The sequence below is a fragment of the Bombyx mandarina genome, chromosome A1 (genome assembly GCF_030267445.1).
Source record: "Bombyx mandarina strain Sakado chromosome A1, ASM3026744v2".
Classification (NCBI taxonomy): Eukaryota; Metazoa; Arthropoda; class Insecta; order Lepidoptera; family Bombycidae; genus Bombyx; species Bombyx mandarina.
In genome coordinates, this window is record NC_143234.1 from 2070196 (window position 1) to 2084051 (window position 13856).

At 36.9% G+C, this 13856-nt stretch overlaps 1 protein-coding gene and 1 long non-coding RNA gene across 12 annotated transcripts in view; both read right to left on the reverse strand.

The window, feature by feature from the left end:
* Itpr (Inositol 1,4,5,-trisphosphate receptor) overlaps positions 1-13856 on the reverse strand; it is a 113560-nt gene that overhangs the window by 80698 nt on the left and 19006 nt on the right. For 5 of the 11 annotated variants that reach the window (XM_089739946.1, XM_089739942.1, XM_089739943.1 and 2 more), the window contains exons 1-2: positions 3294-3436; positions 2107-2331 (exon numbers count right to left, since the gene is read on the reverse strand). The exons of 1 other annotated variant lie outside the window; for it this stretch is intronic. In XM_089739946.1, coding sequence (XP_089596072.1) covers positions 2107-2110 — 4 coding nt within the window. In that variant the 5' untranslated portion in view covers positions 2111-2331; positions 3294-3436. Of the gene's footprint in view, positions 1-2106; positions 2332-3293; positions 3437-13856 lie in introns of those variants that run through there. 5 more of the 11 variants (XM_089739949.1, XM_089739948.1, XM_089739947.1 and 2 more) reach the window with 1 other exon arrangement.
* Positions 11170-13478, reverse strand: LOC149499460 (uncharacterized). The gene is made up of 2 exons (XR_016325671.1): positions 12885-13478; positions 11170-12201 (listed from the first exon to the last, which is right to left on the reverse strand). It is a non-coding gene; the product is annotated as an uncharacterized LOC149499460 (long non-coding RNA).

The following is a 13856-nucleotide window of genomic DNA, read 5'->3' on the forward strand; positions in this document are numbered from 1 at the left end:
CACACCTTGTGAGCGTAATAAGCAAAGTAACACCCAAACCCAAATATAAGTGATACAAGTTCATGAAAACCGGTCCTTGTTGAAGAATCCTGGAAGGTTCACTTCACCGTCTTTTTAATTAGTCTTAGTTCTCTAGGATCCTACTGTACGAGTGGTATATTCGAGGCAAAGCTTAACATAGAATTGAAGGAACGCACTAATGGAAAAAAGACTATTTTCGATACAATGTATATTATATTTCATTAGGCACGCTTCACGATGCGCGTTATCAGATCAACATCGAGATTTTCCGATCGTTACGTCGAGATAAAACACATGCAACCGACACAAAATGTAGCTTAATTTGTTTCTAAATTACTATTGCAACTTGATTTCGTAAACATTTCCAATTATTGCTGTAAGAATAGTCATGTTGATATGGCTGGGTGGAGATGTAGAGACAACGACTGTTTGTAACGAGCATAGATAATACACATAAACTATTTATAGATAAGCAACTCAAGCACTTAACAAAAATGTTTACGGGCGTCGGCCACTAGATGGCCTCGCTTCGATTAGTTTCTCATTGCTCCTGTAGATGGCAGTAAAATATTGCCTATCCTATATTTTATTTTTAATGAAGGATTTTGTAAAATTTCAGAAACCACTAATTGATAAAATTTAATCAATTTGTCTATAACAAATAAAGACTTGTATGATTTTTTTTATTTTTTTTATTTTCTGTATTTAGTTACACATTAATTAAATGTCTTAACTATAACAACGGATAAGTTTAAGGGCATCCGCTACAAGATGTCGATAGTTTCCATACAAGAAAAATATTTTTCTTAAAGTATCGCAGTTTCAGGGCCCTGGTACCAGAGTTATTTAATGGAATGTGTCACGCGCAAAAACTCTATACGAATGTGTGGTTGGACAGCTTCACAAAATCGTCCCAAGTTCGATGCTAGCCGTTTCCAAGCTGTGCCTTTAGACAGTTATGAGAAGAGCAAGAAATCCGCAGAACTGATTTGACTGACATAGCCAAAGTGATTGCTCGGAAAAAGTGAAGTGGGCCGGCCACATATGCCGTCGCACTGACAATCGATGGGGCACAGAAGTACTGGAGTGGAGACCTCGTACTGGACGTCGTAACGTGGGCAGACAGTCTACGAGGTGGACCGATGACCTATCAAAGTAGTCGGTAGAGATTGAAGAACGAAGTGAATGGGGTGCACTCGAAGAGACCTACACTCAGCATTGGGTGGACACGGGTTGAAGAAGAAGAGAAGAGCTTCAAAATTAATTGGCCCATAAGTCTCTTATTGGGTCATTACAACGATTTATTTTACTGAAGGTATTTTTAATTAATGAAAATAAAAACATGAACGGAGAGCCGTGATTTTCAATTGTATGTATTGGTATTATAGCTGCTTTTTGGAAGAATCAATAAGTTAGCACACATGTATCTATTCCTGCAGTACAGTACCTTGATGAAAGATATTCATTACACATTATTTTTTTCTATATAAATACTGCGGTGTTTAATTTTAGACCAGATGATATTACTTCGTATGAATACAGTCAAACCTGGATAAGCGAGAGTTCAAGGGAGCACAATCTCATTCTCGCTTATAGAGGTTTCTCACTAACCCGAGTTTTTCGCTAATGCACCTCTGAATTTCAGTTCGCGATTTTCCGGATTCAAATGCATGCAATATTTTAAGTTTATCACTTAATGATAACTTTAATTTTCCGTTTTGACATGATGCAGAACAGAACTTTCCTTCGCAATTGATTAACGATAAACTGAGTAAGTCCGACAAACAGGACGGTACACAGGCACACGTGTCCATTCGAAAAGAATGCGATAAAATAACAACGTTATTTACTTCCACGAAATAGAATACGTTCAATATTGACGAGAAAACAATACAAAAACAACGGTAAGAAGTTCCACGAAAGTTAAGAATGAGTCATAAAATAGCAGATGTTAAATTTGTAATTTGTTTTGTCATTTGTTCCTCCTAAATAATATAAATAAATAAAGCTCGACTGTCGCTTATAGAGGTATAGATACATATGATCACTAGTTCTACTAACAACACAAGTTTGACATACACTTACCCATTCACACGGTAATAAGCTGTAGCTCGTTCAATACAACTCTATAAGCTTCATTAGCAATTTAAGCATATCACACACGAAATAGAACATATGGAGTACAAGTTTATACCACGCACGCTTCAAGTCTATGAAGTAATAACCGATTACTAATAATACAAAACATAGAACACAGTAACATAGCCTTTTATATGTACTTATAACCATCTGTAATAAATCTACGAAAATCTAGAAAAAAAAAAGTTCTCCGGAGATACTTTACACGTTCAGTGTTGCATGACATTATGGACTGAGGTTAATGGTTTGATGGCGTGACTATTGAGGATCAAAATAATTGCGCACCGAATTATAGTGAAATCTTTCATTATATGTAATATTTTGGTGTTTGTAATCATCATTTTGTGATGACAGAAGTGGACATGTCAACAAAATGGTTTATGGTATATTTTTATTGATCGGGTGCTTAGATTACAGTCATATCAGGCTTTAAACAAAACACAGCCTCATTGAACCGAGTGGACGAGAGATTGTGGCTTTTCATTACTAAATCAAATAAAATAAAACTCACAATATTCTAATCAAAACGCAATTTGTGCAAGGTATGCTTTAAAGTTTTGTTAAGCTCGAACAAAACTTTACTTGACTACAACAATCACCTCTGGCCTGATAAATTTTGGTAATTAATTTCTTCATTAGTTTCTTCAATGTTATTATGACAAATTTAATTATGGCCCCTATGAATACCAAGTTCAAAGTCAATAGCTTAGTTACAAATCATCAATATAATAATCAATTGGATTGATCAGTACTGTTGTTTCAATAGAATTTTCGAGTGAAACCTTGTAGGCGTAGCGAATAAGAATGTATAAATAAAATGATAAGGATAAAAGAATGGATAAATAATTAGTTGTCATTTTCAAATAAAACTTTGCAACTGATGGGACAGATCATATTGTCTACAAATTCAACATCACAACATGTAAATACAAATCGCGACAAAATGTATCTTACTTTAAATGTGGCCTTAGCAATAATTGCTTATTCCTGACGTGCTATATAAGTTGTTTTTAAATACGAACGAAGAAAACATTGATCTCAAAATCATTGGTAAAAAGGATGATTTAAAATAACAATGAAACAAATTAAAACTGATGTTTAGCTTGAACGTGTAAAGAACGCCGAAACATTACCACAGGTATCTTATTTTTTTATATATTTTGGACCGACTCAAAGCCAAAACGGCCATTAGGTGAGAAATTTAATCTGAAACTAGCGATATCCAAGCCGGGACCGACGCAGATAAAAGGCCAATCGATATGTGTCACAGTTTGCGCGTTATGGGTAATCAGGCATCGCTTGAAAAGGCTTAATGGCTAAATGCGGAGGGCTAGGGAGAGTTTATTTATTCTTATTTCGCTCAGTGACCTGGATCGAAGGGTTAGTCTATTTGTTCACGAACAACGTGGATCTATTTACGAAGTCAGTTGCTGGAACTTGGGAATTAGAGCGTATAAAGAGATAATTTTCAAGGTATGCAGAATAAAATGCAATAGGAGAGAAAGTTCGAAAGTTGTCGTTATATCGTATGCACGGCCGATGTTATAGGTAATAGCACCCTCATTAGCTCAACATACCTTACAATTAAAAACACATTTTGCTGATATTCTAACTAAAACGGCTGATTGATTTGCGATAAAGCTTGGAATCGTAGCAAGGCTAATTACAACAGTCCCCAATACTACTAATATTTTCAAAGATATTTGAGGCGTGATTTCCAAATAATTTAGGTTTTAAATAATTACATTGAACAACAATTACTTTTAAACGATATTTGTGAACGAATATAAGGTCACAATTCAAGAGTTTACAGGAAAAATTAACACATAAAACGCGATAACGATTTGTATGTAATAAATGGATAGTTTGGCCAGAATACAAATTTGTTTATGTAAACTTTGATTTCTCCCTTATTTTTCCAATAACTACTGGCGCTTTTTGTCTAGACTCATTTTGCATTTCGAACAATTTCGTTTTTTATATTGTTTTCAAGCTGAATCTATTCATTAACTACTACTATACGAAACTTGGCGCTCTTCTCATTTCTAGGTCTATTATAAACAAAACGTTTGTCAGCAGATCGTGAGCCGGTCATAACTCAATCAAACTAATATTTACTTCATATACGGATATATGTTGTACTGACCTATTTAACGTCCCAATTTGTTTCTTTATCTTTAAATTAATATGTTTAAAAAAAAAAGAGCTATCCAATTTTTGTGTGATGCAGTACCTATCAAATTCTTTGCATGGCTTTTTAGTCAAAGTTCCGAGGGTTTCATTTTATATAATTTGATGGTATATTGGAGTAACTATTTTTCCTAGAAGCGTAGAGATTTAGTGTTTAGTTATTTTTAGTGACCGTTGTGAGTGATTGATGGATTTTAGCCACACATTTAAATTGCATTTCCAACCTTTAAGAAACCAGTTGACCGTTTGTAAAATTGTGAAAATTCTTTAATTCCTTTCCAGTGTTTATATCTATACACTGGTATGTAGAAGTTTTACAACAATCTTTGATTTTAGTTTTTTTTTTACTACGAAAATGTTCAGTATCTCATTGTTTTAGTTTTAAACCAAATTTATCGCTAAATTAAGTAAGAAACTCGACTTTTATCATATCTTACTAAAATTCACTACCCATGAAATTGTGTCCAAATATTTTGAAAAATTAACACATTTTTAGAGCACAATTTTGCGTAATATTTTCTAGTGTACCAATTACACCAGTCCACGGACACAAACTGCGCTTCTTGTGGTATTTTTGCAGTTTAATGTACATCTTTAAAAACAAAAACAAAAAAAAACGTTTACTTCATTTCTTGTGTAGTTTCATGATAGTCATATTTCAAACAGTAAGTACGCTGCGATTTGCTTTCAAGACTCATTTCAGTTTAAACACCAGACTATCTAACGGAAGACTTTGTTTTTCGCGTATTTGTATCTTTGGCACGCTCTGCAGACTTTTTAGTTATTTTTAGTTTTTAAATTCGTCTAATTATGACAGGTTGATTAGGTAGATTCAAAACGACGACAAAATATCTTTGCTAAGCCTTGTATGAATCATAATCGAAATTAATATGACAATAAGCACCAACAACCGGTAAGGTAACAGGTGAATTTCTTGTAACTAGAGTTCAGTCAATTCCGAGTCAAAGAATTATTTTGTTCTAAGTAATATTGTACCAAATATGTTACAGGAAATCCTGTTCATTGTAATATAAAATCTGTAAACATTTCAGAATTATGCAAACCCCCAAGGAATTGAATATCCGACCGTTTTTCAATTGTGATGCCTACGACCGTCCGACCGACGATGTCTTTTGTATCAAGCCGCACAAATCAGTTCAGGCACGTAAAACTTTTCCAAATAGAAACTTGGCAGTACACGGTCTAATTAACAATAGACATGCTTTAACAAAAACCGACTTCAAATAGAACAAAAAAAAGATATTCAAAAACAAATTAATATACACTAAAAACAATAATCATCGAAATCGGTTGGCGTGGTATTGAATTATTGAGTTATTCATCTATTTGTCGCACCTACTTAATGCAAAATTAAGACTTGGTTTTCTGATGGATACAATTATCAGAACTGGACTAAACTGAAATGGAAGCGTCAGCTTTCTAATAATAAAAATAATCATCAAAATCGATTCACCCAGTCAAAATTTATGAGGTAACAAACATAAAAATATACATACAGTCGAATTGAGAACCTTCTCCTTTTTTGAAGTCGTTTAAAACTGTGTCATAACACTCGGAGACGCGAGCGGTCTACGTATTGTTAGATCCCACATACTTTTACATAACATGCATCAAAGAGAAAACCATTATGGCGGAACAGAAAACAAGATTCTTAAGAACCCTTTGTTTTAGGTATGACAAGGTTTAGGTGACTGAAATATGTTTTCCTGTTAGTTGCTTATAATTTATTGTGTATTTATCTAATGTTTATGTTTTAAATCTACTTTTTTTTTTTATTGCTTAGATTGGTGGACGAGCTCACAGCCCACCTGGTGTTAAGTGGTTACTGGAGCCCATAGACATCCACAACGTAAATGCGCCACCCACCTTGAGATACAAGTTCTAAGGTCTCAAGTATAGTTACAACGGCTGCCCCACCCTTCAAACCGAAACGCATTACTGCTTCACGGCAGAAATAGGCAGGGTGGTGGTACCCACCCGGGCGGACTCACAAGAGGTCCTACCACCAGTATAGTAGACTATTTTGAAGTTCCATGCTTATATCGTCCGTAGACATATCGTGGTAGGGTTTTATAATTTTATCTATAATATATTATATTAACACGTAAACCAAAAACTTTATACCCCTTTTTAGGAATATTGCGCCGACGGAGGAGTATGAAATTTCTCACGCTTATACGAGAATTTAGAGGAGTGCAGAATATTAATATTTTTTTAATTTATGCATAAAAAATACATTAAATCAATAAAAAAAACATTACGCACACTACCATGTATTTGACGCACACACGCATGCATACTATTTGTTTATTGTCAAACTTTTGTTATTGCAATCTATATTGTTTGTCTTTAATAATATTGTCTAAAGTTTGGTCTTGATGAAATCTGTGATTATAGAAGTAACTAGTCAGGTCACACAGTAAAAACTTTTCTTTTAGAATGCTGGCCACAAAAAAGTTTATTGAATTGGAATTTCGAATTGTTCATGAAAATAAAAATGTATACTTTTAGAATTTTACTCTTTTTTAAATATGGAGTGGACGCTTAAAGAAGACCGTGTTGCAGTTATTGCGTTGCATCGTTGCGGTTACGCGCCAATTCAAATTTTTAACATACTGAAAAATTTGAATATAACCAAAAGATTCGTTTATCGTACCATCAAACGATACAATGAAGACTCTAGTGTAGATGACAGGTCAAGAAGTGGTCGCCCTCGGTCTGTTAGGACTCCAGCAGTGATAAAAGCTGTGAAGGCGCGAATTCAAAGAAATCCCAAACGTAAGCAGAAACTGTTGGCCCTTCAGATGGGGTTAAGCAGAACCACGGTGAAAAGGGTGTTAAATGAAGACTTAGGGCTTCGGGCATATCGAAGAAAAACAGGACATCGTTTGAATGCTCGTCTAATGGACCTGAGACTGAAGAGATGCCGCGCTTTGTTGAAGCGGTACGCAGGAAAAAAATATCGGGAAATTCTTTTTTCGGATGAAAAATTTTTTACCGTAGAAGAGAGCTACAACAAACAAAATGATAAGGTGTACGCACACAGTAGTGAAGAAGCGAGCAACCGTATTCCGCGTGTCCAACGAGGTCATTTTCCATCCTCGCTCATGGTATGGTTGGGAGTTTCTTATTGAGGCTTAACAGAGGTACATTTTTGTGAGAAAGGTGTAAAAGCGAATGCAGTTGTGTATCAAAATACAGTCCTGACGAACCTTGTGGAACCTGTTTCTCATACCATGTTCAATAACAGGCACTGGGTATTCCAACAAGATTCGGCGCCAGCTCACAGAGCGAAGAGCACACAAGACTGGCTGGCGGCGCGTGAAATCGACTTCATCCGGCACGAAGACTGGCCCTCCTCCAGTCCAGATTTGAATCCGTTAGATTACAAGATATGGCAACACTTGGAGGAAAAGGCGTGCTCAAAGCCTCATCCCAATTTGGAGTCACTCAAGACATCCTTGATTAAGGCAGCCGCCGATATTGACATGGACCTCGTTCGTGCTGCGATAGACGACTGGCCGCGCAGATTGAAGGCCTGTATTCAAAATCACGGAGGTCATTTTGAATAAACTTTAGTGTCATAAGAATCTATGTTTTGTTAAGTTCGTTTTGGTATATGAATGGTTACATAATGAATAAACTTGTTTCAATTATTTTACATTAAACATGTGACAGAATTTATGACCTGACTAGGTACAATAGTCTTTGACAATAGAAAAATAACAGTGTACAAACTTATAATTTCAATTAATTATAGTCGAATTTCGACCAGCCCCCACCACTAGTTCGTTTAGAAGGCTGATGAGCCTATGAGCAATGGTGACCATTGCTTATGGACAAAGCACGAGGCACCAACATGGGGCTACCGTTGCGGACTCCCATCACAGCACCGAAGAATAACAATCACAGAGGGGAAATTCACTGTAGAGGTTGTTCATGCAGACAGGTTATCCAGATATTCACAGTATTCATAATCGATTATCTTCCATGATGTGGTATTAGGGGGTTGTGTTTTACTGATTGTAAAGCGTATTTAGTTCGGATGTATAGGTATGACCGTACTGCCTATTTCCTATTAATGCTGTCTGGTTAGAAGGGTCGAACCCCCGTAAAACAATATAATGGTAGTTCAATCTCAGGCTTGAATGGGGGGTATATAAGTTGCAATTTCTAAAAGCTCACCAGTAAGAACGTGATTCCTATGTCAAGTCAATTCTAATAACATTTAGCATCAAGTAAAAGGTGCCAAAATGCGTGCGTTAATTTGTCTACACTTCCAATAATCTAATTCATGAAGCAGTTGACGCTGCTCCTAAAGATTAATAAGCTGAAGGGCAAATTAAACTCAAATCCCTGCTTCCAGAATATTCTCGATTACATTAAGCCGAATGTCCGAAGTTCACTCTTAATTAACAAAACGTAATCCTACTGAATTGCCTTCGACACTAATTTCGAGTCCGCGTCGGCTCGGATTAATCTGTAAGACTACGATCTGTATTATATTATAATATTCATATTATAGATTTGAAAGCCTTATTTATTGCATAGATGGGTGGACGAGCTCACAGCCCACCTGGTGTTAAGTGGTTACCGGAGCCCATAGACATCTACAATGTAAATGCCGCCACCCACCTTGAGATATGAGTTTCAAGGTCTCAGTATACTTACAACGGCTGCCCCACTCTTTAAACCGAAACACATTACTGCTTCACGACAGAAATAGGCAGGGTGGCGTTATCTACACGTGCGGACTCACAAGAGGTCTTACCACCAGTAATTACGCAAATTGTAATTTGACGGATTTGATTTTTATTACTCGATGGAATTACACTTCACCTTGCAAGTCAATCGTGAACATTTGTTAAGTTCATATTTCATTAGAAAAATTGGTACTCGCCTGCGGGATTCGAACCCCGGTGTATTGCTAGATACGGATGCACCGAACGTCCTATCATTTAGGCCACGACGGCTGTCAGTCTGTTTATTTGTTAATATTCCGCAAAAATCTCGTAACGAATTTGAATGTAAATTCGCATACAGATTGTAATATAATGTAATACCTCCGATAGATGAGATTACGCCTGGTATATCTATAATACTATAATACATTCGATAGTGTTTGCAAGCTGGTAATTTTTTGGAATTTCTTCTTCTTCTTAGTCGTGTCCGTCATGACTAAGGATCGTGGTTGGTGGTCATCATTCTAGCACAAACACATTCTCGCCAACGATTCCAATGTTTCACATTCTAAACGCCACAATGCGGAGTACTTACGTAACAATAGATTCACAAATTTACTTGTAGGTTATGGACTAATAAAAGACACATTTTGTCTCGAAAAAACACAATGAGTTAAATTCTTTGCGAATACGAAATTTAAAGCAGGCCATACCGCGGAGCATGTCTAGTCGTATTAAGAAGGAAACGTCAGAGAAAATTGAAATACAGAATTAAAATTTAAATATTTTTCAGCAAATATCTTTTAACCTCGAGCATTGAGGGTGTTATGACATAAATTTGAAATCTTAATTTTAACAAATCTCTATGTCATGTACATTTATTTATGTAATATGTATGTGTATAGTTACGATGCATCTTTCGTTCTAAACCTGTGCTACGGAGATACTGATAGTGCCTTATGTAATCCCGCATGCGATGGTACGAACATCCAAGTATATCGGCCGCACAGCGACTTCGATCTAATATGTCAATGTGGGTTATGTGGGTCAAAATCGATGGGTCATGCTTATTCATACATAAAACTTTAAAAAGAGTGAGGAATGTAAGACATGTGGAGTATTTAATTCTGTGCATGACCTCCCCTGGTTAGGGTTACGGGTCAACCTAAGGAGCAGGGCTGCGAGGCGCGCTACTTACACTCTAGCGCGCTGCACAAAGGGTGTCCCACGGAACTGCTGTGTAAGAGCATTCGGTTGGCAGTGTATCGCGATCCGATCTGGCAGGCTGGTTCTGGTCCAGCGGTGTTCCGGGACACCTGTGGCACCGCCTGGGTTGATCTGACGGGCTATCGTACCGAGACGGCCGACGTAGTTATTGACTATCGCGTAGTGAATTACTGACGTCGGTGAGAGTTTGGGACAAGGGTTGCGTCAAGGATTTGGTGGGTAGGGCTCTAAAATATCTTTGGGGCCGCAGCTTGTTCCTAACATTTGCAGACTGTCAAGTCCCACATACCTCACGCCCCTTCTAGACATTTAAAACCAAGTAGACCGTGACCTCTTCTGTCCTCACAGCAAGCAAAAAATAGGCTAGCGATCATCACATGACGAAAAAAAATATAATAATAATTACTGGTAACCTTACTTATATCTAAGAAATCTTCGGCCCCGTCACACTTAACGAAATAACCTCTAAACCCAAGATGTTAAAATCGTTGCTACATTGTTTATTCTGTTTCTTAAATTTGATCCTCATTGTACTCTGAAAATACCTCTCAGCTGACTCCGGTTTCGCTTGCGATACACTTTTTGTCTTGTCTTGTCTTTGTTTGTTTTGCGACGCATTTTATTGGTTGACGGTAGTAACGTTTTTTTAATACACTCAACGTTTCTATCTCTATATATAAAAATGAATTGCTGTTCGTTAGTCTCGCTAAAACTCGAGAACGGCTGGACCGATTTGGCTAATTTTGGTCTTGAATTATTTGTGGAAGTCCAGAGAAGGTTTAAAAGGTAGATAAATATGAAAATGCTCGGAATTAAATACAAATAACAATTTTCCGGACGTAAGGTAAAAGCACTAATGCTAGACACTTTAAGGACAAATCAAACTTCATTCTCAGTTATCAAATGTATTTATCAAAAATTATATTAAATCTTTTTTTTTACTGTTAGAGCTACATTTAGAGATCAATTTTTTCATATAAAATATTTCAATACTGTTGTAGTTTCTACAAAAAATTACAAACTTGTTAGTTCTGCCATAGACACTAAAAGATGACAGCATCGAAAATCAAATCCACCAAAAGTTGACATCAGTTGGCACTAATAATAGACACGACTTTAACGTTAGTTTTATTATAAACAATTATAATCAATCTTAAGATCATCAACTATTTACTTAACGCTATCTTGTAAATTATCTTTTCATATTGGAAACCCTTGTTTGACCATAGCTTTTACCCATGTTACGAGTATTTTTTCTCGTTCTTTCCCTTGACTTTATTTAATAAAATTACTCGTGGAACTCCAAATTTCTTTGCCGCAGTAGCTGTCGGAACGCCCCGCCTCATACCCTGGACCAGGAAGGTCAAGTACTTGGGAGTCACCCTGGATGCATCCATGACATTCCACCCACATATAAAATCAGTCCGCGACCGTGCCGCTTTTATTCTCGGCAGACTACCCCATGATCTGTAAGCGGAGTAAAGTGTCCCTTCGGAACAAGGTGACATTTTATAAAGCTTACATAAGGCCGGTCATGACTTACGCGAGTGTGGTGTTTGCTCACGCGGCCCGCACACACATAGACACCCTCCAATCCCTACAATCTCGTTTTTGCAGGTTAGCAGTCGGAGCCCCGTGGTTCGTGAGGAACGTCGACTTACACGACGACTTGGACCTCGAACCGATCAGAAAATACATGAAGTCCGCGTCGGAACGTTACTTCGATAAGGCAATGCGTCATGGTAATCGCCTTATCGTTGCCGCCGCTGACTACTCCCCGAATCCTGACCACGCAGGAGCCAGTCACCGTCGTCGCCCTAGACACCTCCTTACGGATCCATCAAATCCAATAACCCTTACATTAGACGCCTTCCGCTTTAACACTAGGAGTAGAGATCCCGGTAATCGTACTCGTCGAACTCTGCAAAGAGTTCGACGTGCAACCTAACCTAAGCGTCAGCCCGTTGAGTTTCTCGCCGGATCTTCTCAGCGGGTCGCGATCCCGATCCGGTAGTAGATTCATTCGCGAAGCAGCTACTCTTGAGTTGTTAGGTCTCCCTTGGAGGCGCTCGGGTAGCTGTTAGCAAATCCCGCCCCTTCTGTCCTTGTGAAACTGGAAAGGCCTCAGGGCCACCAGTAAACCCTCAAACATATATATTCTTTTATGGCTTCTTCAATATTGGCTTCAGAGTATTGAAACATCTGACCCTTTACTGGCGGCATCGTGCTCGAAACTTAAGCTGAAATTAATTGATACTAATAGTTGACATCTAGTATACCCTAATAGTTGACACTGTCTTCGTTTAGTTAGACTAGTGTAAAATGAACGAAACTCAGATTGAAACTTTTGTTTTACAACATAAAGGCTGAATTTGAAGAAAATTAAGCTAACAAATTCAGTTCGATGTAACCCTAGTAGAAGACACACGTGTCATCTTTTAGGTTTTGATTCATTTTTGGTACTAATAGTAAACACCACTTAAAATTTGTACAAAAACAAACCAAAATAACAAGGAAATGGTCCTAATAAGTCAATAATTTCATACATTTATAATATCGAAACCAACAGTAGCCAATAATTATAAATATAAGACAAAATCATACCTGTTAAAAGTCAGATGGCTTAAGGAAAATGCTAAGAATTACGCGCAAAACGTCAATCTGCTCACATTGTTTGTTGTCAACTGATGCCATTTTGAAATTTGCTTCTAACACTGTACGCAAGCTTTTGAGAATGTATCATACATGGTACTAGGTGTCTTTAACATCAATAGCAATGTTATTTAAGTGTTTAGTTTCCTTATTAGAATTTTTTTTTTTTTAAAGTGTCATCTTTTAGTTCAATGTCCAGCATTAGTGCTTTTACCTTATTCCTTTTGTTTGTTTTAAGTTTATTTTATACAAAAGTTTAGGTCTTTTATTTATCGATTGAGGCACTACGAAGTCTGCCGGGTCAGCTAGTTTAAAGTAAATTCCATCGACTTTAAGGGACATGTAAATGTGCACACGTATCAAGGACCGTCGAATTTATTACTAATATTATGACCAGAATCACTTGGATGAGAAACTGTTTTAATTTTTAACCCAAGGTAGTTTGGAGTTCTTATTTTCTCGGTTCTCCGTCATAACAGGTTCTCCTGTTGAAAACCGGGAATATTTTACATTGGAAAACCAGCCTCAAGAATTAGGATCTCTATGTATGTGTATTTGGGGTACGTACAAATAAGTTAAAAAATCAATTGTGGAACGCCGTCAAATACCATATCATTTTACGCAATATTTCATTTTACATTTACGTGAAATTTAAATAAATCTTGAATTTTTTAAGCTGTAGTGTTTTCAATGATCTTAAGATTGTAACAAACCTCAAAGAATACCTAATAACACGATCTACGGAGATATCAATATGAACTCGTCGAGGCCTACAGAATAAGATGCCCGCTGTAGGTACTTGTGACAACGGATGCAAACTTTTCGATGTTCGAATCCCGTGAACATATACTAATTTCTCTAATGAAATACGTACTTAACTCGTGTTCTCGAATTACTTCCACAATGAAGGAATAACATCGTGGA